Source organism: Bos indicus, chromosome 7 (genome assembly GCF_029378745.1).
Source record: "Bos indicus isolate NIAB-ARS_2022 breed Sahiwal x Tharparkar chromosome 7, NIAB-ARS_B.indTharparkar_mat_pri_1.0, whole genome shotgun sequence".
NCBI classification, from domain to species: Eukaryota; Metazoa; Chordata; class Mammalia; order Artiodactyla; family Bovidae; genus Bos; species Bos indicus.
In genome coordinates, this window is record NC_091766.1 from 61,066,311 (window position 1) to 61,091,746 (window position 25,436).

Consider the following 25,436-nt stretch of genomic DNA (forward strand, 5'->3'; position numbering starts at 1 on the left):
CTAAGGCCTGCCTTGAGTTCCCCTCTCTCAGCTGCCAGGCTCTGCTTGGGGCAGAGCGTGCTCGACTGTGGACTGGCCCCCGCTCGTCCATCCTCACGTGTGAGGGACTCCTAGGGCGTTTGGTGGCTGCAGCAGCGCCTCCCAGCAGCTCGTCATCTCTTGCAGGCAACGGCAGTGCCTTGGTGCGCCTGCTCCAGGAGGGCGCGTGCAAGCTTGAGGAGATCGGCTCCTACAGCGAGGAGGAGCTGCAGTGCCTGCTGAGGCAGTGTGGCATCCCCTTCAGGGCAGAAGACTCCAAGGTGGGTCTCCAGGTGGTGCTGGGGACAGGGACTTTCTGGTGGGCAGTTTTTCTGGCCAGGGATACAAATCCCCGTGACTGGGTACGTGTTTGGGACAGAGGGTGCTGGCGGGCAGGGGAGCCTGGGCGATAGCCAGCAGCTGGGTCAGGCCTTGCATGTGAGGCCCTTTGCATCCAGGCAGTTCCTCTGTTGAAGGTAGTGGGTCCAGACTTGGTTCAAGAATCCAGGCTCTCCCACTGACTGTGTGTGACCTTGGATAAACTGAGCCTCATTCTCCTCATTTGCAAAGTGAAAATAACCAAAATAGCAGCGTCATGATGTTTGCAGTGTCTGGTTATCACCTCTCCAGGCTCTTAGGAAACAAGTGCTGTAGCATTCATAGAGCACGCATGCATGTGTGCATATTTTACCCACGTATTATGTATTTTGCTCTTAAAAATCCTATGCGCTAAGTTCAGATCTAAATGTTGGCTCCTCTTTGATGCCTTCCCTGCCCTGTAAATAGTAGTAGGAGAACCCAGGCCTCAGAGCCTGGCAGCTTGAGCAGTGTGGCTGGCTCTGTCTGTGACCTGGTCCTTTCAGGGCCTTGGTGTTCCCATCTGTACCTTTAGGTATAGGACGTCGGGCTGGTGAGGCTTAAAGGCCTGCTCTGGTCTTACCAGTTGATTCACTCGCCCTGAGCAAGCGTTCGTTGCTGTGGCCAAGCCTGGTCCCTGAGCATTTACCACCGTTTAACCTTGTTCTGCTTAGGAGCAGCTCTGCTTCTCCTTGTTGGCCCTCTATGAATCTGTTCAGAATGGAGCCAGAGCTCGACAGCCCCCACCTCATCTCACAGGGGGCAAAGTCTACAAGGTGTGCCCCCACCAGGTAAGAGGGTGACGAGGAACTCGGGGTGAGCTTGTTCATGGCAGTTTACCCACACAGAGGATCTGATCCCTCCAGCTCATCCTGGAGCTGGCACTTAGGTCGCTGGGCTGCTGTGGAACAGCTCCTTCTGGTCATCACCAGCGAGTACTAAACGCGCTTTTGTGTGCTGGCCTCTGCACCAGTGGTGGAGAGTACGAGGGTGAGCGGCAAAGACCTCGCTCCTCCTCACTGCCCTCATACTGAGAAACAAAAGTCACCAAGGCCGTGGCTCCGCTGGCAAACAATCCGCCTGCAATGCGGGAGGCCTGGGTTGATCCCTGGGTTGGGAAGATCCCCTGGAGAAGGGAACGTCTACCCACTCCAGTATTCTGGCCTAGAGAATCCCATGGACTATACACTCCATGGGGTTGCAAAGAGTTGGACATGACTCAGCGACTTTTTCATGGCTTGTGGAAACGGTTCTACAGGAACTAGACAAGGATAGGAGATAGAAAGCAGCTGAGAAGAACCTGCTGCCCAGTGAGGCAGCCAGAGGAGGCTGAGAGCCCCATGTGAGCTGGGGAAGGGGTGTGACCCCTGAGTCCTGAGAGGGGAGCCTAGTGAACAGAGGAGGGAGGTGGGAGGGGTCACTGGAGGCCAGATCCTGTAGTGCTTTGTGGGCCAGAGGACCGGTTTGGATTTTCTTCCGAGAGTGATGAGGGGCCCTTTAGATGGTTTGAATAGAGATGGTCTGATTTGGGTTCTCAGAAGACCACTCCTTAGGTCTGTAGAGAGCGTGCATAGGGTGGGCATCTGCCAGGATGGCTCTGAGAGGGTTGCACCCTGTGTGACAGTCATCCCAAACCAAGACGATGCCGGGGTGCGAAGCCTCCTAAAAAAGTGAGTGATGACTGGGGAAGACAGCTTCACAAAGCCTTCAGTTCAGAGTAGGCAGGGGACTGGCCATCAAAAGGGAGTCAGGCCATCAGCCTTTTTTTATAACCCCTGAGCAGTCAGAGCCTGCTCTGAGCATCATGTTATGTGACTGGCATCCATCTCACAAGAAGGACTCGGGGGTGTGAGGGGGCAGCAATACTACCTGGAAGCAATAGCCAGCACTGCTGTGGAGGGAGGGAGGTAGAGGCAGAATTGAACACAGTGGACAGAAAGTGGACACAGAGCTGCCCTGCAGTAGCCTGGCATTTGTGGAATCCTGCTGGTGGAGGTGTAGCCTTCACCAGAGGTGCCCATCTGGACAGCTCCCTCAGGGTCTGGTAGGGGGCTGCTTGCAATACAGGTGTTTAGATGCCACCCCCAGAGGCTGATTCTGTGGATTCGGAGGGAGACCCAGGCACTTTCACTTCTAACCATCTCTGAGCTGTAGGTACCATGCAGCTTGGGAACCATCAGACTAGATGGGGTTTAGGGATGTGATGTCAAGGGGGGTTTGGAGCCAATGTCTTGGGGAGGTGGGGGGTATGTTTCAGCCTCATTTGAGGCTTGGATGCTATTCTCCCATGTGGGAGTGAAGTGGCGACTTCACTTAGGGACAGAAGCAGGAGGGAAGTGGAATGTCATGGGCTCCTATAGGATGGCGGGACTTCAGTCACGGAGCCTGATTGTTCACCATCCTAGGAGGAACTGAGTGGACCCGTGTCTGCAGATTGCCTTCCTCACCCTGTGCTGTACCCTCCGTCTCCACCAGGTGGTCTGCGGCTCCAAGTATCTTGTGCGGGGCGAGAGTGCCCTCGACCACGTGGATCTGCTCGTCTCTTCCCGCCATTGGCCTCCTGTGTACGTGGTTGACATGGCCACACCTGTGGCCCTGTGTGCTGACCTCTGCTACCCGGACCTGACCAACCAGATGTGGGGGAGGAATCAGGGCTGTTTCTCTAGCCCCACGGAGCCACCAGTGGTACGTTCCTTTCTAAAATCCCACAAGGCTGACCATGCCTCACCCCCTGGTTCTTTGGGCAGGTCTTCTGTGAACCATCCAGTATCTCCTTTTTCTCCACCAGTGTTTTGTCTCAGAACTCTGGAACCAGTATTTATGCCACAAATCTCCACTGACCTTGTGTGTGAGGCCACAGCATGTCATTTAGTGTACCCAGGGTGAAAACACAGGTATCGTGGGGGTCAAAGGGATTACCTTGCAGATGAGCCTAGAAAATTGCCACCTCCGAGGATATACTAAAGGCCCAGAGCAGCCCTACTTTGGCTTTGCCTGAATCTGCTGCATGGGATTCATTGTGTTGTGATCTAGAGGCACAGAGGCTTAGAAAATGCTGACCTTCTCAGCCTCTTTCCTCTAACTAAAAGGGGAAAGTAAGGCCACGAGGGGAAATGGACCAGTTGAGAGTCCCACAGCAGATTAATAGCAGAGCTCTGGCCTCTGTCTTAGTGCGTTGTCTCAGGCTTTGTTTCTTAGCACAGGCACTTGCCCTTTGCTGGAAGAGACATTAGACTGGTAGGAGCAAGGGGACATCATTGTCATCACTCACCTTTTTCTTATTACTTCTTGGGCCTTGCTCGCTCGTGAGTTGGTGAGGGGCATTGCAGAAGGACATCAGAATCTCTGGGGGAACCTCCCCTGCAGCCCTGGGCAGAATTGATGAGACACGGACAGGATAAGAGCAGCACTGGTAATCTGGCATCTGCTCTGGGTGGTGGCCCCTGTTCCTGTCCCCCTCATGGTATGAGGAAACAGAGGCCCAGGGAGGAGGAACGGGGGACTTACCCAGGAGATGTGCCTGCCCTGTGGTAACGGAGGACTGAAACGGAGCTGGCTGAGCCCACGGCTTTCACTCCATCCTTCACACAGCTTGGACCTTAACCTTTCCTCTCATCACAATGGCTTTCCATCTCCTTTCTAGAGTGTGTCCTGCCCAGAACTCCTGGACCAGCATTATACAGTGGACATGACAGAGGCCGAGCACTCTGTCCAGCACCCTGTCACCAAGACTGCCACACGGCGCATCGTCCACGCAGGCACACAGTCCAGTCCTGGCGACCCCAGTGCTGGACACCACTCCTTGGCCCTGTGTCCTGAGTTGGCACCCTATGCAGCCATCCTGGCCTCATTTGCAGACAGCAAACCAAACAGCGTCCGCCAGCGGCCCATCGCCTTTGACAACGCCACCCACTATTACCTCTACAACCGCCTCATGGACTTCCTCACCAGCCGCGAGATTGTCAACCGGCAGATCCACGACATTGTGCAGAGCTGCCAGCCTGGTGAGGTGGTCATCCGTGACACCCTCTACCGCCTTGGAGTTGCTCAGATCAAGACGGAGGTGGAGGAGGACGGGGAGGAAGAAGACGGGGCCACAGCCACAGAGTAAGCCGGGCACTTGCCCAGGGACCGCACGTCTCAAGCCATAGCAAGGCCCTTGCCCGAGGCACATCCATCCAGGGGACCAGCCTCTGAGGCTGGGACTGACCAAAGAGCTTCCATTTCCTGAGCTCAGTGGAGCCCGGGGTCCTTGGTTCTCAGCCTTCCAGCGGTCAGAAGAGGCACCAGGACTCTCCTTACTAGACCCAGAGGCACCGTGGGTGGCGCTGTGTGTCCACTAGAGAGACGGGGAGGCTGAGAAAAGGCGGGGAGACTGCTGCTTCCCCGGGGGCGCCTGCGGGTCGGGGTGGAGGCCCTGACTGGGCCGAGGCTGCCCTTTCCGCCTGGGGATGCCGTTTCCCTCCCCTGCGGCCTGTTGCCTTTGCCTCGGGGCCTCCCTTAGCTCTGAGGGTCCCTGTGGGCTCTTTGTTCTCCCAGAGGAGGCTTGCATCTCCTGTTCTTCTGCACCCACATCTGGGGGCAGCTGAGCGGGTTGAAGGGGCGAGCCAGTGCTCCCTTCCAGGACTCTCCTCTGCCTCAGGCTGTGAGGACCCCTCCTCTCCTGGCCACTGCTGCTGCAGCTTCTTTCCTCCCCCAAAGAGGAAGTGGCTTGTGAGCATGGCATGACCCGGTGGCAGTAGGAAAACTCCCTTCTGTGAAGGGGAAGCAGACTGGGTCGTAAGGAAACAGCAGGACTGGCTCAAGTGCCCATGGTTTGCTTAGGGCACGGGAACTGGCCGTGTTAATTTATTGAGAGGAGTGGGATAGATGGCTTTTTTCCCCCCTCTCTCTTCCCCTGACCTGAATAAAGTTTATTAAATTATATGGTTTGGGTGCAACAAGAGTCAGTTCCAGTCTCGTTGTGTGGGGTACAGTGTGGTTGGGCCCCAGAGGTGCTGGGGAGGGTTACTCACCAGGGAAGGACAGAGGAGGTCCCTGGAAGTCGGCAGGGCACAAAGACACAGAGGCCGGTTGTGTTAATGGGGTTAGTTTAATGCTGACAGGGACATTCCACTTTGTGACTGTTAGTTACGATGAGTCAACCTGGAGCGAGTGCTGCTTGCTTGGTGTGGCCAGCCACACGGGTCCCCTGCCTTGCACCTCAGTATGGTGGGGGCCAGACAGAACACTCCCAAGCTTTTAGCTGCCACCTGGCTCATTGCAGCAGTACCAGACCCAGGGCGGGGTGGGGCTGTGGAGAGAAGGCTTAGAGGCAGAGGGGGACAATTAGGTTCTTCCAAAGGAGCCAGCCTGCTCCCAGGGCCTGAGCACAGCCCTAAGCATCTGTCTGCTCTCATCAAGTCACTCCGTGGGTGTCCCCTCCATTCTGCCAAGGCCCAAGGAACCTTGGTTTCTCGTGTTTGGGTAGCTCTTGGGAACTTCAATCACCAAATCAGTCCATTTCCATTGAAACAGGAGGGATGGAAGGGAGGTGGTTCCCAGAAGTGGGAACAGGTTAAGAGTGAGCTGGGTGTTCTCCCAGTTGGCATAGTGAAGCTGAGGCCACAGCTTTGAGAACTGGAGGGGTGGGGTGGGGCTCATCCCCAGTCCCCGACTGGCAGTGATGGCCCAGACCCTGGGATTGGGGTTCTCACCAGCCTCCTATAGATCCCCCATTCCTGAGTTTCAGAGCTGGGCCGGGCTGTTGAGAGAAAAGACGGAGGGCAGAGTCGGTGTTCTCCCTGTAGTGCCCCATCCACGGAGGAGGTGCGAGCTTGGAGGCAGGGAGGGTGGTACTTCCTGTGGCCCCCTCCTCAGCAGAACTGGTAGTTGTTGGGTTGCAGCAGGGGCTGGGCGATGTCGCCCTGCTCACAGCAGGTCAGGTGTTCGCTGGAGCTCTCCTCCTCTGGCTCGCTGCTGCTGCTGCCACTGCTCGGCAGATTGCTGTAGTCCTGGGTGCAGAGAGGCCAGGGGATGGTCAGTCCCGAAGGGTCAGGCTCAGCTCTAACCGAGCCACCCACCGTGAGCCTGGTCCCACTCACCTGCTCTCTCCTGTCCACCTGAACCTGCTCCTGGAGGAGGGAGCAGATCTGCTGGAAGGTGGGTCTGCGCGTCGGCTCCAGGGCCCAGCAGGCCTGCATGATGCTGTATCTGAGACGGGAGAGGAAGCAGCAGCTCGTGGGCCTGGGAGTCATCACGTACGTGTGCACACATACGTATACACACTCACTCACTCACTCACTCCTGCCTGGCAGAGGTCCTGAAACTGAGTCAGAAGTGAGCTTAGCACAAGACCAGGGCACTTTAATCTTTCCGGTAACCCTGGGAAAGGGGGCTTTTTGTCAGAATGGGCCTGAAAATTGAGGAGAAAAAAAGCTCAGGGATGCTATCTGCCCAAGCTCTTGGCACAAAGGGGCACCCTTGCTGCCTGCAGGTAGGTTTAAGCGGCTGCTTGGTGGTAGTACTAAAGTGGATGAGGAGCTGGTTAGTGGGCTGCGTGCATCCACCTTGGCAGGGAGCGCCTGGGTGGCACAGGGACCAGCTGTGGGGAGACGGTGGCTGGAGAAGGACACTGGGCGAGACAGGCCAGTGGGCCTGCGGAAGGACTGTGGTGAGGGCAGGGAGCCAGCGAGGAGCTTGTGGTGGGCTGGCTGTCAGGAGGCGGTTAAGAGACTGCAGTGGCTAGTGGCTGTGTTGAGCAAGAGGCTGGCAGCCAGGACAGAAGAAAAGAGAAGAGCCTTCTTGGGCTCATAATCACAGAGTCCGAATTAAACATTCGTCATCTGTCTTGGGGCCAGCCCCTGTTAAGATCACTTTTTGAGAATGTCCTCCATGCTACCTGGAAAACGCTTGGAAACCCTAAACTTGCTAAAAGGGGTCCATGTTAGTCCACTCTGGGCGAGAGGAAACCTGGCCCTAGAACACTGGACTGGAAAGACGGGCCACACACCTTTCCATCCGCTTCCACCAAACCTTGGGGTACTTCGCTTACATGTTCTCTGGGGCAAACGCGGGCTGAGCCATTTGGTATCCATCCTTCACCAGCTTATAGAACTTGCTGTTCACCAGGATACCAGGGTAGGGGTTGAGCCCTGCAAAAGGTAAGATCACGGAAAAGATGATGCTCAGCGCCTGCTGTCCCCTACATCTTGGTGGGGCTGGGTGGCAGGTCCCAGCTGGACATGGTAATCGAACAGCAGCTCCCCTTAACAAGCGCTTACTACTGGCCAGGCGCTGCAAAAGGTGTCCTGCTTATTATAGACTTCTAGGATGTAGAAACCTTCGCCCAGGTTTCATTACACCGCAGAATTCCAGCACAGGCTTTGGTCGGTGGAGGACCACACCGACGGGCCGAGCCCAAGTGCTTGTCTTGGTGCCCCAGAGGTGGGCGCTGGGTCTTCAGGGATGTGCACGTTTCAGACGAGGGGAAACGGCATTCAAGGGAGGAGCAGCTGTCCAAGCAGACAGGTGAGGAAACAGCCTGGAGGGAGTGCTGTCGGGGTGGAGGGGCTCAGCCCACGTTGGGAGCCACGACACTTGGTTTTAAGATGCTTCCCCCACCCCTGCGCCCTCAGCAGCCCTTGCTCAGCGCTGACCTCCAAGCCTCCTGGGCCAGCATTCTCCAGGAGCTACAGGTGCCATGGGTCACTAGGCACCAGCCAGTCGCACGCTGAGCCCGACTGGGCCAGCAGCTCACCGAGTGAGAAGATCTCCCAGAGCAGGATGCCGTAGGACCACACGTCGCTCTGAACGGTGTAGACGCAGTCGAAGATGCTCTCTGGCGCCATCCACTTCACGGGCAGGCGAGCCTGGCACAGCAGGCCCCGGTCACCGTGGGCCCGGGTCACCACCCCTCCCCAGCCTAGCCCAGCCCTCCCAGCACTCACGTTGCCCTTAACGATGTAGTTGGAGTCATTCATGATGTCCCGAGCCAGACCAAAGTCCCCAATCTTGGCCACGTGGCCGCTGGTCAGCAGCACGTTTCTGGCCGCCACGTCCCGATGGATGCACTGGGAAGGCACTGAGGTCAGTCCTGGCCCCTCCCTGCTTGAGCCCAGGGTGCAGGGGCAGCAGCCTGGGCCCCAGAGGGCTTGGCGGATGAGGCAGTGGCCATCATTTTTGCTCCTGTACCCTGGCTCCAGTCCCTGCCTTCTACCATGACCCAAGTCAGAGAAAACACGTGGTCAGACAGGCAGTGTTGAGAACCTGCTGTGACTGGCCCTCTGGCTGAGAGCAGCAGGAGCCGCCTCAGAAGCTGGGTGGTCTGCTCGGGCCTAGAAACGGCGCTCTGGAGCTGCTAACAGGACAAGCGGCTGCCACCCTCAGGGCTGGCCCTCCCCTAAGTGTCTGTGCACACCGTAACCCTATCTTACCCTCATGCCATCCTACGATTGCATCTCTCTTTATAGGTGTAGAAATCTGGGCTCGGAGAGGTTCGGCAGTTGCTCAAAGCCACACAGCAAGTGGCAGAGCCAGCATTCAAGATCTAGACTCCCCAGTCTGTGCTGTGAGGAGCACGGCCCCCTTCACAAACTCCATTTTCGTTCCCGTGTCCTCACCCATCTAGCCTCACGGGTTCAGCTGCCCCCACCTCACTGGGTGACCACACAGAGGGACCCATTTTCTGAGACTTACATTCTTGGAAGCAAGAAAGGCCATGCCCTGGGCCACCTGGCTCGAGAAGTGGAGCAGGTCACGCAGCTCCAGCGGCCGCCCGTCCTCCTTGTCCAGGTCTGGGGCAGGGAGAGGCATTGGGATGGCCCCGCTGACCTCCCTGCCCTGCATTGACCCCAGTAACCCCTCCTCTTTCTCAGCCCCAGCACCTCCTCGCACCTTGTTCAGAGAATGAGTCATTTGACGACGAAGTGGACACAGGTCTCATCTCCACATAGGTGTCCACACCCTGGCTGGAGAAGCCGCTGTCCCTGCAGAGGAGAGGGGCCCATTATTTCTGCTGCCCAGCTCAGGCCTCGCCCAGCCACTCTGCAGAGAAGAAGGGCCCTGAGTCAACTTGGACTTCAGTTTCTGACCCACTCACTTGAGTGATCAGCGACCTCTGCGTGGCCGTCCAGTAAGGGAGCTTACATCCTGTTCCATCTTTGGCAGCTCTGCCTGTTAGAAGGTCCTCCACTGTTCCTGATGCTAGTCTGCCCCAGGCTGTTCCTCTTCCTGGTCCTTGCTCTGCCCTCAAGAAGTGTCTCCCTCTTCCCTGGAACACCCCAGCAAGGATTTGATCTTATGCCAGGGCCCCTTCTTTGAGTCCACTTGTTTGCACTGTGCCTCTCCCTTCTGGCTTCACCCTGAGAAGCTCCAAATACTCAGACCCCCTCAGACCAAAGACTGGAAACTAGGGACAAAACCTAGTCATTCCCGCTTACCAGTTTTCTCTAGGCAGTTCTGGTGTGCAGCCAGAGTGGAGGCCTGGTCTAGAGCTTCTTAAACTAATTCCCGTGCATGTGAATCACCTGGAGAATCTTACTTGAACGCAGATTCTGACTGCAAGGCTGGAGGGGCCTGAGATTGTACATTGCTAACAGCACTCAGAAGACTATGAGCGTGTGCTCTGGGTAGCTGCTAAGATTGAGAAGCACCTTCTAATGTTTCAACCAGATAGGAGCCTGGACCTCTCACCTCCTGCCCCTGCTGTGATGAGCACCATGATGATGTCCTTACTCTAGTGTTCCCAGAAAAATAATCCAGTGTTTTACTTATGGTCTGACCATCGAAAAACTATTCTCTCCCTTGGTCTAGAAACTATACTTCTATTAATGTAGCCTGGGATCCCATTAGCAGGATTGGTTCACATGCCACTTGCTCTTGAAATCGTGAAAATGGAAGCTAACACTTGACTTCTGTTTTCATTTCAAGTTGATCTGGCCTGAGTTCCCAGCCTGCTGAGGCCCAGCATGAGCCACCCTCTCCAAAGGGTGTCAGAACTCCGAAGAGGAAGCAGATCCTGCCAGCCCGCGTGCTCAAGGTCACTGGATAGAGTGACATGGTCTCCTTCCCCTTCTGGCTTCCCAGGCTGGGTAGCTGACAGTGGTAAAATAGGAGCTCAGTGTATACCCTTCTCCTGATCCTGCTGCAGCTCCCAGCAGCCTGGCCCAGAAGCCTCACAGGCCCTGAGTCCAAGGCTTGCAGGAGAGCAGCATGGCTTAGGTGAGCACTGGACAAGACGGCAGCAGCAGGGTCCAACCAGGCTCCGCCTCTGCCTCTGACTCGTGTGTGACACAAAACTGGCCACTTCCTCTCTGTGGTTCCCCATGTGGCTCTGTCCACTTGCCTCTGGGTGGCTTCCAGGAATCACAGCATTACAGAGCGAGAGAGCAGAGGCTCAGAGGTTCAGCCTGGATGGCTTCTTGGGGAAACAGGCCCACGTGGACCAAGGACCTGGCCACAGCTTGCCGTGATAACCTTGTGTTGGATGATACCTTCTCATCCAACAAGGAACAGACTCTATCCCACGTCCCCATGGCTACTCAAAATTGGGATGGGCGCTATGGGAGAAATAGGGCCGTTATCCCCAAGACTTGTCCGTCTCTAGGGCCCTGAATGGATCTTATATGCACGATAAAATGATTAACACCTGACTCCACCAGACTGTGAGCTGCCTATCTCTGCCCGCTATCCTCCCGGAACATAGTAGGGGCTCAAATATTCCCTGGACGATAGGAATAAGTAGGAGACAAACTGAAGTGCCCACATAATATGGGTGGCTACTCCCCACAGCACGAGTGGGAAGGTGAAGACCACACAGCCACCCAACCCTGAGCTGACTTTGGGAATAGACACAGGGCCCCACCTCCCAGTCCTGGCCTTTGCCAGGATACTACCTGCGGATGTATTTCTTTTCCAAGTGGATGTTCTTGTAGCCGGTGCCTGCCTCGGGATCCTGGCCTGGACTCAGGCTGGGTCCCAGCATGGCCTCAGCCTTCCTTCGCAGAAAGTTGAGCAGGTCACCATAGCAACAGTACTCCGTGATGACCAGGACAGGGCCTAGAACACCCAAGAGAGTGGGGTCAGTGCACCCTTAACCCACCACCCCACCTGGACAAGAATGTGGGGAAAGGGCAATAAGAACCTGGGCTGTGACTCTGGAGCCCCAGGTTCTAATCCTGCTTGTCTATAAGCAGCCCTCCATGCTTTCTGGGCCTCAGTGACCACATCTGTCTAGAGCAGAGGGCCCTCCGAAAAACTAGCTGAAGAATTCTTTCTTCAAAGGAAAACTAAGGCAGTTCCATGTAAGTCAAAGCTGCTATGGGAGAAGAGAATGGGGTGGGCTGAATCCCAACTGATCCTAGGACACTTCTATGGGCCCTGCAGTGAGTGCCCAGTCTCTTTGAGTGGGGGCTTAAAGTTAGATTTGAAGGGCCTCACTCCAGACCCACAGCATCAGACTCCCTGGAGTAGGGCCTGGAGATCTGCTTTCTTTGCTCCTTTTCCAGGTGACTCTGATGTCCACACATGTCTGAGAGCCACTGGTCAGGGCTCTCAGAACTGCCTGTCATCCACGAGCAGCTTCTGACCAGTCCAGGCGTCTGGCCTAGGAATTCAAGGGGTGCCCAGACAGGGATCCTACCTTCACTTTGTGGGGATGGGAAGGGGAAGATGGATGGTGTGAGGCCGCCCTGGGGCCCTCAGACACCCAAGATTGTGGCCCCGCATGCCTGCCAGGGCCCCTCACCTCCGTGGGTACAGGCTCCCAAGAGGTTGACTATGTTCTCGTGCTGGCCCAGGTGGCTCATGATCTTCAGCTCTGACATGAGGGCTTCCTTCTCGTCAGCATGCGCCGTGGCTGGGAGGTGGGGCCACAGAGAAAGGGCAGGACATGGAGGGCCACACACAGGAGACACAGGAGCAAAGCAGGGGGCACCCAGAGCGCCCAAGGTAATCAGACACCGAAAGAGGCAGAATAAATGACATGAGAGTTGTGGGGGGAGAGAGGAGAGGTGGCCTGTCACTGAACTGGTTTGGGCCAAGCTGGGGCCAAGCCAGAGCCCAGGGAGGCCTCTTATCCCAGCCCCTTTGGGGTTCAGTCAGAAGCCCTTCCACACCCAGGAGTAAAAGGAGGCCTGGAGCTCACAAAGGAAACAGAGCAGCTTCACCTGCGATCCCAGGCTCTGACAGGCCGAAAATGTGGGCGATGCCACGTGACCACAGGATAGACCATCCCGGTGGTGTCCACCACCTCCTACCTGCTCCCCCATCCCCCAGCCCCTCCTGCACTCACACTTCAGCATCTTCACAGCCACCTTCAGGACAGCATCTTCCTTGCCCAGACCAAAAGCCGTGGCCTCTACCACCTTCCCGAAGGCGCCGGCTCCAAGGGTCTTACCTGCCACACACACACACACAGCCTTCTCAGGTCCTGGGGTGCCAGAAGGGCCTCTCTCTAAGGGCCCACAGGCTCCCTGCCACCCATGCTGGCCCTGTGACAGGAGGGCGTGGTGGGTGCAGAGACCCCAGCTCACCAAACTGCAGGTTGTTCCGGGGGAACTCCCACTTCTCATTGTAGGGCAGCTGGGTGGGGTCGATGAAGGTGTAGCTGTTGCCTTCATAGCTCTCGATGATCTTCCAGCGCACCTCGTACTTGGGCTTCTGTTGGGGGGTGGGGAGGGGAAGGGGAGGAAGGGTCAGCTGGGCCTGCCAGGTGGGTCTGGGACATCATCCCGACCCAGGAGGACAGGGGCTGGGCAGTCCCACCGCACAGCGCACGGAGGTGGTGAGAGGGGCCGGGTCACCCCGTGCCTATGGCACCGAGAGCCCAGTCCCTGTCTGGCTTGGCCTTACAAAGGGACCATCCATTCTTCAAGCCTCAGTTTCCCTAATTGTATATTGAAAGATTTAGGACCACGTCTGAGGGTCTTGACAGCTCTGATAATGGTAATTCCTGAGCTAGGAGGGAGGGTGAAACTATAGGTCCATTCACACACCCACCCTCCCATCCAAGTATCAGCTAGTTTATTTTCACCGGTGCTGAGATACCAAGTATAACAAGATTCAGCACGTCAACCATTCCTCAGTACACTGCTCGGTGGTGGTACGTACACCCACACTGTTGTGCAACAGATCTCCAGAACGCTTTCCATCTTGAAAAACTGAAACTGTGCTCACTAAACAACAGCTCCCCATTCCCACCTCCCACTTATCTCGTGCATCTGACCGCCCCAGGTACCTGATTTAATTGGAATCATGCAGAATCTGTCCCTTTGTGACTGTCTGGTCTCACTCAGCATGATGTCTTCAAGGCTCACCTATGTGGTTGCCTCTATGGACATTTCCTCCCCTTTTGAGGCTGAGTATTGCTCCCATCTAAATACTTCACCGAGCACCTATTCGTTTCAGGCATCACTGATTCAGAGTTGAACAAAACAGAGTTCCTGTCCCCTGGAGTTTGCATTCTAGTGGCTAAGACAGGCATTCCACTCAAATACATACATACATAGGACTGCAAATACAAAATGTAGAAAAAAATAGATTTTCAGATGGCTCAATGGAGACAATAAAGCAGGGCAAGAGGACAGAAGGAGCTGGGGACATCGGAAGACAAGTCAGGGAGGGCCCCCGGGGAGGTGAGAGGGTGCTGGCCAGGGGAGCAGCGGGGGAACAGAGGTGTGGAGGTGCTAAAGGTCCTGGAGAGGCTGAGGGGCTGGAGGTGCCATGTGGCTGGAGGCGAGCAGGCACAGTTCTGAAGGCAGGAGAGTCTTGAGGGCTGCCAGTCACTGAGTGAATTCTCTCAGTGCCAGGAGAAACCTCCTAGGCTTGATGCAGGTAAGTGATGCATCGGACTTTACAAAGTTAAAGGACAGACGGAGAGAGACCCCGCGCACACAACAGTGAGCAGCTGGCGCACCCAGACTCTCCATGCTGCTCCAACCAGCCGGCTAGCGGCAGAGCCTGCCCTACAGGGGAGTGGCTGCCGCTCTCGTTCCTGCCCAGGGTGGCAGCTGCATGGGGGCATGATGCCAGGGGGTGCCCACGAGAAGTGCTGATGGAAGACAGAGTTTAGGTGGAAAGTGGAAGCTGGGGTGGGGCGTTGGAGAACACCGAGGCCTCGGGTCAGCAGTCCAACTCTCTTTCCGGTCACTCGTGGGGCATGGAGGCCAGCTGGGCTGTGTTTTTTAGCAGCTGGGCTCCTCCATGGGGCACCCTCCTCAAGGTGGGGGGAGCTCAAGTGGGTGCTGGGAGGAGGGTGGCCTGTGATTGAAGTCTCCTAGGTAGCCATCAGGAAGAACGTCCAGATGGTAGTTTGGAGGGAGAGATTGTAGTTAGACATAAGGAAGAACTTCCAGGTTCTGATTCAGAACAAGAGACTACAGGTAAATGTCAGGACAGCCATGGTAGAGTTATAGCAGATAGCCTGAAATGGGACAGGAAGATTTCCTGAGTGTCAGAGGATTCAAACCCTGCCTGTGGCTGCCTTTCCAACTCAAAAGACAGAGACAGCACCAGGAAGTATTCCTTTTCCTCTCCTGGCCACTTCTATCTCCAGGAGCCACTGCGGTGAAGGCTATCTTTTCCTCCTTGCCACTTCTCCTTCCTCTGGCCCTGCAGCTGGGCCTGAGTCAGCCGGGCAGGGGAGAGTGGGGAAGGGGAGGGAGATCAAGGCAAGCGAGGTTGTCTGGCTGGGACTTCAGCCTCTGAATCCCAGACCTGATCGCTGGAGGAAGACACCACTCTCTCCCGCCTGTCTCAGACGCCCCCACCCCTCTTCTCGGAAGGCGGCCTCCCGTTCTGCCCAGCCTCTGCCGCGCCTGCACATGGCTCCTCCTATGGAGCTCCTGGGAGCTCCTGCCCAGACGGGCCTCTCCTTTGGGTGACCTCGGAATAGAATGCTGTCAGTGCGTGCCTGCAGAGCACTTCCTGTGAGTGGGCGCTGGGCTCTACACTCAACATGCGTCATCTCACTTATTCCTTGTAACGGGCCCGGCCACTTCCCCTTGCTGACCGAGGTGGGCATGGAATCATCAAAGTCCCCATGCGGGACTGCTGTCTGGGTGGGAGGATGCTTTCTGTCTTGGGAAGGGGAAGATCTGAACAGTTCTCACCAGAAATCTTAGGGACCCTCCTGTGCATCCCCTTTATGGCCCCCATTCCCGAGAATTCTAGCCTCTCCACTGCCCCTCCCACCATCCCCCTTGCTCCTCCCTGTCACTGTCAGACATCCTTTCTTCCGCACGTCCCTCCTGCTTCTAGCCTCTAGCCTGCTGACTCCTGCCCTTTTCTCTTCCCCCTCAGCCCCCCTTGTGGTCTTTCTGGGGGCCAGAAAGGTGATGACTCAGCCCTGGGACAGAAGTAACCCTTCCCCCAATTGGGGCCACCCTCCCCTCAGGCCTGTGTAGTGAGGACAAGCCAGGCTGGCTCCCCAGGGAAGGGGCGAGGCTCAGAACCCCAAGGGGCAAAGCAAAGGACACTTGGACGGTAAGCCCTGGGGCATGGCCATCACGTTAGGGTATGGCCATCTTGACCCCAGGGATGCCCTCCTTCTCTTGTTCTTGGGTGGGCTCAGGGGCCAGTTCAATTTCCTAAATGGGATAAGAGGTGCCTGCAAGTACACATTCCAAAAATGGTCCCTTGAAAAGAAGGTAGAGCGTCCCCAAACAACAACTGACCAAGGGGCCTGGGCAGTCCAAGGCAGAAAGGGCTGAAGGGGGAACTGGACACTTCTCTGGAATCTCTGCAGGGCTGGGGAGGCAGCTCAGTGGGGTGCAGGGAGGCAGCTTTCAGCTCCATATAAGGAAGAACTTTGCAACAGAGCTGCTCAGAGAAGGAACGGGAGGCCACGAGAGTGACTGAAGTCCTGTCCCCCTGGAGGTGGGCGAGCAGTGCCCGACAACCACTTTGGGCGTGTAGTCAAGGAGATGCCCAACCTCAGACAGCCCTCCAATCCCAAAATGTGTGAGCAAACTTAGCTTCCCCAGCCAACTTCCTCCTGGGCCCAGCATGTTCATCGTCCATTCTGAGCGCTGTCCAAGCCCAGGATCTTGCTGAGTGTCCCATAGCCTGCAGTCTGCCAGTCAAAAGGTCTCATGGCCAGTGTCAGAGGTGGACCTAGATCCCTGAAGACTTGACCTGGGGCCCCAGATTCTGGAGGCTGCGCTCAGAGCTGCGCCCTCAGGCTGGGTGCTGATACGCACTGAGCACCCTGTGTGCCTCTGGGCACCCCCGACACAGCATCCGCCTGTCTACTCCAAGTCCTCTGCTTACACTAAAACTCCCAAGGCAGGTGCGGGGAAGAAAAGGCAGCAAGGAGCTCACAGGTGCACTATTCATTTGTAACTCACTTCATTCTGTTGTTCACATCTCCTGAACCTTCAGGATGGGGTCCATACCTCCAATGTGCCTCCACCTGCAGCCTCTTCCAGGCATCAGTATTTCCGGTGCTCCCCGTGGTCTTCCCCACTCTTTGTGCACACTGCCCTCACCCCAGAGACACCCTTGCCCTGAATCTCCTCTTCCCCTGGCTGCCTGCCCCATGCTCCATGGCCAGTCTCACCCACGCCATGCTGCCTCCTCCAAGCAGACTCCTTTCCCTGCCAGCCAGAAACCATCCCTTCACTTCTGGCCTGCCGCAGCCTTCTGGCCTGGCCCTGTCAGTGCCCAACCACACCGGAAATGGTCTTTCATATAGACAGGCAATGCAGCTAAATGGTGGAGACCGTGGGCTCTGGGGTGGGAAGCAATTAGGATTCTTGAGCAGGTCCTTCAACCTTGCTAAGCCCATTTCCTTATTGTAGAATGCTGACTGCTCTAGTCCCTGCCTCCAGATTGTCATGAGGGTAAAATAAGATGACTTCATGTTTTGCAAAATGGTTTAGAAAATGACTGTTTCAAAACCAACCTCTGCCACTGGCCAGCTGTAGACTAGGGCATCTGTCTCAACCTCTTGGAACCTTAGCTTCCAACTCTGTAAAATGGGGTTAGTGATACTACCCACATGCCATGGTTGCTGAGGGCGGTAAATGAGAGGATACAGGTAACACATGTCATAAAAATGCCCCTAAAATCACTGCTCAATCACCGATTGAGCACTCAAAAGTGACAGGCAGGGTACTAAACATCAAAGTGCAATTAACAGCAGACTTGATTAGTAATAATATTAAATAATGAAGAGGAGGGGCTTCCCAGGTGGTGCTAGTGGTAAAGAACTTGCCTGCCACTGGAGGAGACATAAGAGACCTGGGTCAGATCCCTAGGTGGGGAAGATCCCCTGGAGGAGGGCATGGCAACCCACTCCAGTCTTCTTGCCTGGAGAATCCCATGGACAGAGGAGCCTGGCGGGCTACAGTCCATAGGGTCGCAGAGTCAGATACAACTGAAGCAACTTAGCATGCACAGTGAAAATGATGGGGACTTCCTTGCAGTCCAGTGGATAAGAATCCACCTTCCAATGCAGGGGATGTGGGTTCGATCCCTAGATGGGGAACTAAGATCCCACACGCCACGGAGCAACTAAGTGGGCATATGAAAGTGTGAATAAGCCCATGCACCTCAACTAGAGAAGCCTATGGGTATCCAAAGAGCTGGTGTGCCACAGCTAAGACCTGAAACAGCCAAATAAATATTTTTAAAAAATAATGAAGAGGATGATGATGATCAGGCCTTCCCTCCACTAGCTCACCTGCCACCTGACAGAGACACAGGCCTGGCCCCTGGGGCCCCTCTTGTGCCCCTGGAAGCCCCAGCTGGGAGAGGATCCCACCTTCACCCTCCCCGACTCCCCACGGCTCTCCTGGCAGCATCTTTCCTCTGTAATCCACGCCCTCACTTTCATGGTAGCAGCCATTTCCTGCACGAGACAGCGAAGCCTACGAGAGCAGAACCCCAGCGGCTTGAGTCTTGACTCACAGCCACTCACACTGACATACAGCAGGTGCCCACTGGAGAGCTCTCGTCGTGAATGGCCAGCCGCCGGGTGAGCGGTTGTGCCGGGTGGACCCTCGCGGCCCGGTGGTGCTGCCCCGCCCCGCCCCGCCCCGGCTCACCTGCTTGTACTTGTAGAAGAGCAGCAGCAGCAGCAGCAGCAGCAAGGCCATGATGGACATGCAGGCCACCAGCACCGGTGTGAAGAGGGGCTCATCGCGGGGCTGCATGGAGGCTCCTGCACGGAGGGGTGGACAGGGCCGTGAGCTGGTCCAAGGGGCCTTTGAGACCCCGGGCCCCACTGGAACAGGCCTGTGGCCTGGAACACGGGAGGTGCCCCCGAAATTCTTGTTGATTGAACAAAGTATCCTCTCAGTAGGAAGCCTGCAGACCCTCCCCTAGCCAGGGGCAGAGAGGACCCCCCTCCAGCCCTGCTCATGCCCAGCTCTAAACCCTGCCCAGACTCACAGCCTCTGCAGCCAGGGGAGCCCCTCAGATCACGCAACCCACCCCCTGCCTGTGTAAGAAGCCTCTGGGGCTCAGCCACGACTTGAACCCTCCCCCAATGTGGAGGCTCATTACCTACACCTCTGGCCAGCTTGGACAGAGAGACCTTCTGGACTGAAATCTGCCTCCCCAGGAGGTCCCTGTAGCATCCCCGAGTGCCCTCTGGGACCACACAGCCCTCCGAGAGTCTGAAAGTCAGGCTCATGGACCCAGGTCTCCTCTTCCCACATCAGTAGCCCCAGTTCCCTTGATGCGTTGGGAAGGACCTAATTTCCACCCCCTGGCCAGATCAGCAGCATGAACCTGAGACTCAGCCTCACTTCTACCTCTTATGAGGTGTGAGAGCAAGCCTGTGACTTCTCCCAAAGCCTCAGGTTCATCACGCCCCAAGAGGGAAGGCAGGCTGCACTAAAGCAACTTCCTGGGGTTGGGTGAGTGTACTGAAATAGTGTCTGCAAGGGGCTTGGCACGATGCCTGGCACAGTGTAAGCCTTCAGCAACATGTTGGCTTTCTTATTTGTAATATAGGACCACCAGCTTGGGACACAGCCGCCAGGGCAGTGCATGTGGAACTGGGACTCCAAGGCTAGGGCACCAGGAGCCCCTTGGAGCCAGGCGGAGGCCCCATTCTGTCCTCTCTGGGCCTGGCACACAGTGGGTGCCGAACCTGCTTTTCAGAGGACCGAGGGTGCTGTGGCCCTGTACAGTCTTGGGCCTCTCAGAATCAGACAACTCACCCACATGCAGCCTTTGTGCAATGCAGAGAGGGATGAGTCTTCCTCCAGACAATGCTGCAGTGGCAGTTGCCCCCCACCCCCACCGCACAGCGCCCCGGGTGGAAAGGACTGTCTCTCATGGAAGGGAGTCTGGGAAGGATGGGAAAGGCCGGAGTGGCTGGCCCTCGGTTGGGGGCAGGGCCTGTGTTCATTAGTCGCCTGTCCCTGTCACTCTAAGCCCGGGGGAGGCCCTGCTCCCCTGTGAGTCTCAAATGCACACTTGTGAACTAATGAGTCAGCTCAAGCGCAGGAATAAGGGCAGAGGGGCCAGATTAGGCTGCTGCTGCTTCAGGCTGCTTTCTGTCTAGATCTCTGCTTCCCCTCTGCCCTTCTCCCCCTACTACTTCCAGCCCTCTGGGTTCTAGACTGCCCATCTTGCTGCCTTTGGTCACAAGGGGCCTAGAGTCACACATGGAGAGCTAGACTCGGTATGGCTGGGATCCGCTCGGCACTGAAACTCTGGCCCTTGGCTCCCAGGAGTGGCTGGGGATAGTTCCCTGGGCGTCCCTCCTGTCGCAGCCTGGAGCAGGGGTCCAAGGCTCACCTACGGAGATGGGCCCCAAAGCCCCGGAGGTGTTCCCCATGCTGTTCTGGGCCCTGCACTCGTACGTCCTGTTGTGTTCCAAGGTCCCAGGGGTCAGCAGGCTCTGGACGGTCACTTTGTGGAAGGGCTCCTGGCGCAGGACATCAGGGTTCGGCTCCTCCAGGACCAGCACGTGGGTCTTATCACATCTGGGAAGCACAGAATGTGGCCAGAGCTTTGGGGTGCCCAGCCCCTGAGCCCAGGTGAGGAGGGAAGTCACTTACCTGTTGGTGTGGCTGCTGCACTGCACCCACGTCACATTGGGCTGGGGGTACCCGGAGGCTTCACAGAGCAGGGCTTTAGAGCCATTGGAGAGGGTCCACATGACTTCTACTTCCGGGGGGTCTGAGGTAGAGAGGGTCTGAGTCTCCTCGCCTGACCGCCCACCCTGAGCCTTCTCTGCCCCAGCCCAACCTCCCCCAGCTCGTCTATCTCAGCCGCCCCAGGGACCCTGGGTCCCCAAGCCCTTCTACTCACATAGGAGGGTGAGTTCAAAGGTCAGGGTGTCCTCGCCTCTGGCATTTCTAGCCTGGAAGGAGTAGAGGCCGGCCTCGGAGGGCTTCAGGCGAGGCAGGGTGAGCTTGGAGGTGTATCTGTGTGGGAGGAGCAGGCCGTCTGGGGTGAGGACAGAGGGTTCCGAAAACCACCTTAGAGGGGGTGGTTTTATTTTTGGTCGGGGGTCTGGGGCACGAAGGCCTTGGCTGAGCCAGGTACCCAGCCTGGGTCCACTGAGACATGGAAAAACCACCAACCCGATTTCCTGAATTGCCTCTCTCATCCGCAAAGCACTTTGGTTCTGAGCTTTAGTGGAGGCAGTGTCTATACAGTGCCAGTGCGGGGAGAAGCCTCACAAGCCTCACTGAATGGATCTACTTTCACCACCATCACTGGGCTAAACAGTCCTCACTGAAAACACCAGTACCTGGTCAGCTTCTATCCCCAAAGTGCCAGCCCTGCCAGGAGGGGCTTTGAGAGGGAAGGGAGGCAGGATGCAGCCAGGGGGCTCCAGTCCTAGGATTGCCATTTCCCAGCTGTGTGACCTTACGCAAGGATACTTAACTTTCTGTCCCTTTGCTTGTTTTTCTGTGAGCGTGAGGGATCTGTATTCAGAGAGCCTAACTCATTGCAGACACTTGCCCCTTCATTGGAAAATACCTGCAGCCATTACTAGACTAAAACCCATGGTATTTACTCAGCCAGTTCGTTGGTATATAGAACCCCTCTACATGTGTCAATTCTTGAGATAACTAATACCTGCTTCTTAAACTGAAAGAATTTAACTTTTTGCCTGAGTCCAAATCACCATGATGAACACACCTATCACACGGGCTCAGTTTGGTGCCCTGTGCTGAAAGGCCCCAGATTACCGAATTCAAGGGCACCTCTCTGGTTCTTTTCCACAGGGTCCCTATTGCTTACAGACCCCTGAAACATATCCATGGATCAGCCCCCTTCCTGGTGTCTGCAGACTCCAGTTCAGAACTTCTCTTTTAGATGAGAGGAAGCTAGAAATCCTGGCTGGAAAGGACAAGAAATGAACTAGAAGAAGAAGATGAGGACAAAGGAACATCTTTGTTGATTCTGTTGATCAACAAACAGGAATCCAGGAATCAAAGAGGTTTGGGCTTCCAGAGCTAGAAAGAGAACTCCAGAGAGTTTGGGAGTTGGAAGATGTCTGGGGATTATCTACCATAGAGATGGCAACAGATCTCCTCTTATGAGCCAATTATGATGGAAATGTAGCCTCAAGACTATATTGAGAAGGACTCTGAGGCTGTATTTAGACATCACACGAAATGGTTCTTAACTGAATTAGGGCTGTTCATCACAGTTGTGGGAGAAGATGTGATTGCATGTGATCCACATTTCTGCTGTCTTTAATGGACCTGTACTCTCTCATTCAAATGGTAGAGGAATAGATAAAGAAGATGTGGTATGTATATACAATGGAATATTACTTAGCCATAAAAGGGAATGAAGTTGGGTAATTTTTAGAGATGTGGCTGGACCTAGAGACCATCATAGAGAGTGAAGTTAGTCAGAAAGAGAAAAATAAGGATCGTATATTAACACATACATGTTATATCTGAAAAAATTGGTATAGATGATCTTATTTATAAAGCAGAAATAGAGACATAGAGAACAAACGTGGATATCAATGGGGGAAAAGGGAGATGGGATGAAAGGGGAGATTGGGATTGACATATATACATTATTGATACTATGTATAAAATAGGTAATTAATGAGAGCTACTGTATAGCACAGGGAACTCTACTCAATGCTCTGTGGTCATGACCTGTATGGGAAAGAAGTCCAAAAAAGAGGGGATATGTGTATACGTACAGATGATTCGCTTTGCTGCGTGTAGAAACTAACACAGCACTGTGAAGCAGCTATGGAGGGAGTGTGCCCACACTCAGCTGTGTCTGCCTCTGTGACCCCAGGGACTGTAGCCCGCCGGGTTCCTCTGCCCATAGGATTTTCCAGGTAAGAATACTGGAGTGGGTTGCTGTTTTCTTACTCCAGGAAAAATTTTAGAAGTAGAACAGGGTAGAGAAATGATTATTTTCACACTTGTTATCTGTGTTCCTCCTTAGGGAAAAAACTCTCTTGTTTAGAAACTGCCTGGTTAGGTCACTTTGGGCAGGAAAGTAAGACCCTGAGGAGAGAGTCCACAGGAGACAAAAAGACATTTCTAAAATGCTCTGCATGTAGAGTACACAGGACTCTGGGGGTGGAGGGTGGGGGCGTGCACAGGCAGACAGACCTTCATAAGAAGAGTTTTGATCCAGTGGAGAAGAGTAGCTGGTGAGAAATTCTCAGGGGTGCATGGCCACAGGTTTCTAAAGAACTTTTGATGTATCTGTGACTGAGAGATATTAATTCCCTCTAGTCCCCCAAACCTGTGTGTGTGGCTCTAGATACCTCGTGCAATTGCCATCAGGAGTGTGACTCTGAGTGGAAATCATGGGGATGGCCTTCTGCATTTGGATTAGTCACAAAAGAGGAGAATGAATAAGCTCAGGAGACCTTGGGTGACTGTCAGAACGCACACACCCAAGAAAGGATAGAATTCTTGAGGACGTCATTTAATTTCCCAAGGATACAGCACAAAGGGTACGCTAATTTCATCTACATCTCAAACACAGATGACTGATGTTGAGGCTCTACATAGTCAAGAACACTGAGCCCTAGAAATGGGAAAGTCAAGGTTGAGACAGGACCCAAGTGTGCTGACTCTTAAAGCGTCCTCTGTCTGGCTGTGGGCCATGCAGATGGGAGCTACTGGGTGGTACCTGTATGTGTTGTTCGTGGTTTCAAAGTTGAGCTTGGGCTGGGAACCAAAGAAGGGACCCTCATAGGTCCAGTTGAAACTTTGCAGGCTTGGGTAGGCCTCCACCTTGACTCTGAGTTCAAGCTTTTCACCCACGGCCACCTCTTGGAGGAGGTTCTGCTCAGAGGTTAAGTTCAAGTAGGCACTGTCTGGGAAGCAGAATGCACAGAAATCTGGAATGAGTGGGAAGATGTCTGTCTGTGTGTTCATTTGGTGATCCACCTGTGGAGCCAGTCTTTCAGCTGGGCCCTCCCTGAGTAGCTAGCATGTGCCAGTCACACAGACCCGACCTGTAGCCAAAACATGCCCTCTCTCATCTTTTTCCCACCACTCCCACCCCTCTCAAAAGCTCAGGGCTTTAAACTCTTATCTCCAATTTCCTGAAAGAACCTGGGCAAATTCCTATCTTCCTTGGCACCTCTACCTCTTTTTTTATGTAATAAAGAGATTAATAGAATATATCTATCTTGTTATAACTGTATAAAATGTTTCCTAGCAGCTAAAAATGTCCCCCTTTCTGGTAGTAGTTTATATTTCCCCTTTTTCTGGTAGAAGTTTAATCAATGCAACTTCCATATCCAGTGCTAAAGTGGGCATGTGACCCAGGCCAACCAATAAGGGTGATCTGTGCCCTTTGGATCGTGATTGGTTGCGGGTAGGAATGAGTGAGTCCATGGCACTCATTCCTATGGTTTCTGTTGGAACTGGAGGAAAAGAGAAGTTTTCATTCCACTGGGGTTTCCAAGCTTGGTGCTGCCCCACAAGAAAAATATAGAGCCAAGGGTTGGAAAACAATAGTTTCTTGTCCACATCTGAACATTAAAATCCAACTGTCCCAGAAGCTCATAACCATGTTTTGTTTTGCTTTAGCTATAAGGCCAATAAAATCCTCTTTTGGTGAGGTCTGTTTGAGTTGATTTCTGCTACCTATACCTGAATTCTCCAGTATTCTTGCCTGGAGAATCCCATGGACTGAGAAGCCTGGTAGGCTACAGTCCACGGTGTCGAAAAGAGTTGGACACGACTGAGCGACTTCACTTTCACTTTATGCCCATCTAGCCATGGCCCCTCTTCCTACTCACATGTGCACACACAGACACACACACAATTCTCCACCCATCTTGGTGTTCTCATATCCTCAGAACACCCCACAGTAGTTCCAACATGGGCTCTTTGCTCAAGTCATTTCCTCCACCAGGAACCCCATATTCTTCCTTTCTTCTATTTAGATCCTTCTCATTCTCTAAGACTCCCCCATCAGGGAGACTCCATCCATCACTCCAGGGTAAAGGAGTGCTCCCTCCTCTGGATTCGTTTTGCTTTTTTAAAAACTGAGGTATAGTTGATATATATTTGATAAGTTTCAGCTATCCAACATAGTGATTCACAATTTTTAAAAGTTATATTCCATTTAAAGTTGTTAAAAATTATTAACTATGTTCCCTGTGTTGTATAACACATCCTGTAGCTTATTGATTTTATACACAAAAGTTTCTACCTCTTAATCCCCAGCTGCTATATGGCCCCCCACCTTCCCTCTCCCCACTGGTAACCCCTAGTTTGTTCTCTGTGAGTCAGCCTCTTTTTTGTGATATTCATTAATTTGTGGTATTTTAAATTTTTAAATTTATTTATATTTAAAGGATCTTTTCCCCAAGTTTTACTTATTTTAAGTTTTTGGCTGCATCCTGCAGCGTGTGGGATCTTAGTTCCCCAACCAAAGATTGAGCCCACAGCCCCTGCATTGGAAGGTGAAATCTTAACCACTGGACCAGAAGGGAAGTCCCTTTGTGGTATTTTTAAGATTCCACATATAAGCAATATCGTATAGTACTTGTCTTTCTCTGTCTGATTTATTTCACTTAGCAGGATACCAGCTGCGGCCCTTTGAGACTGTACAGTCATTAGGCACCACATCTACACTGCTTCGGGCTTCCCTGGTGGCTCAGTTGGTAA

At 54.4% G+C, this 25,436-nt stretch overlaps 2 protein-coding genes across 4 annotated transcripts in view; one reads left to right on the plus strand and one right to left on the minus strand.

The window, feature by feature from the left end:
- HMGXB3 (HMG-box containing 3) overlaps nucleotides 1-5,301 on the plus strand; it is a 60,746-nt gene extending 55,445 nt beyond the window's left edge. For all 3 annotated transcript variants that reach the window (XM_019965225.2, XM_019965224.2, XM_019965226.2), the window contains 4 exons: nucleotides 166-299; nucleotides 1,050-1,166; nucleotides 2,851-3,060; nucleotides 4,019-5,301. In XM_019965225.2, coding sequence (XP_019820784.1) covers nucleotides 166-299; nucleotides 1,050-1,166; nucleotides 2,851-3,060; nucleotides 4,019-4,486 — 929 coding nt within the window. In that variant the 3' untranslated portion in view covers nucleotides 4,487-5,301. The remainder of the gene's footprint in view (nucleotides 1-165; nucleotides 300-1,049; nucleotides 1,167-2,850; nucleotides 3,061-4,018) is intronic.
- Nucleotides 5,302-5,448: 147 nt separating this feature from the next.
- CSF1R (colony stimulating factor 1 receptor) overlaps nucleotides 5,449-25,436 on the minus strand; it is a 31,539-nt gene continuing 11,551 nt past the window's right edge. Inside the window, exons 6-21 of the mRNA XM_019965229.2 lie at nucleotides 23,443-23,629; nucleotides 20,623-20,738; nucleotides 20,370-20,490; nucleotides 20,107-20,294; nucleotides 18,402-18,517; nucleotides 12,888-13,014; nucleotides 12,647-12,751; nucleotides 12,101-12,211; nucleotides 11,250-11,412; nucleotides 9,250-9,341; nucleotides 9,052-9,149; nucleotides 8,304-8,426; nucleotides 8,114-8,225; nucleotides 7,409-7,508; nucleotides 6,459-6,567; nucleotides 5,449-6,368 (exon numbers count right to left, since the gene is read on the minus strand). Coding sequence (XP_019820788.1) covers nucleotides 6,231-6,368; nucleotides 6,459-6,567; nucleotides 7,409-7,508; nucleotides 8,114-8,225; nucleotides 8,304-8,426; nucleotides 9,052-9,149; nucleotides 9,250-9,341; nucleotides 11,250-11,412; nucleotides 12,101-12,211; nucleotides 12,647-12,751; nucleotides 12,888-13,014; nucleotides 18,402-18,517; nucleotides 20,107-20,294; nucleotides 20,370-20,490; nucleotides 20,623-20,738; nucleotides 23,443-23,629 — 2,006 coding nt within the window. The 3' untranslated portion in view covers nucleotides 5,449-6,230. The remainder of the gene's footprint in view (nucleotides 6,369-6,458; nucleotides 6,568-7,408; nucleotides 7,509-8,113; nucleotides 8,226-8,303; nucleotides 8,427-9,051; nucleotides 9,150-9,249; nucleotides 9,342-11,249; nucleotides 11,413-12,100; nucleotides 12,212-12,646; nucleotides 12,752-12,887; nucleotides 13,015-18,401; nucleotides 18,518-20,106; nucleotides 20,295-20,369; nucleotides 20,491-20,622; nucleotides 20,739-23,442; nucleotides 23,630-25,436) is intronic.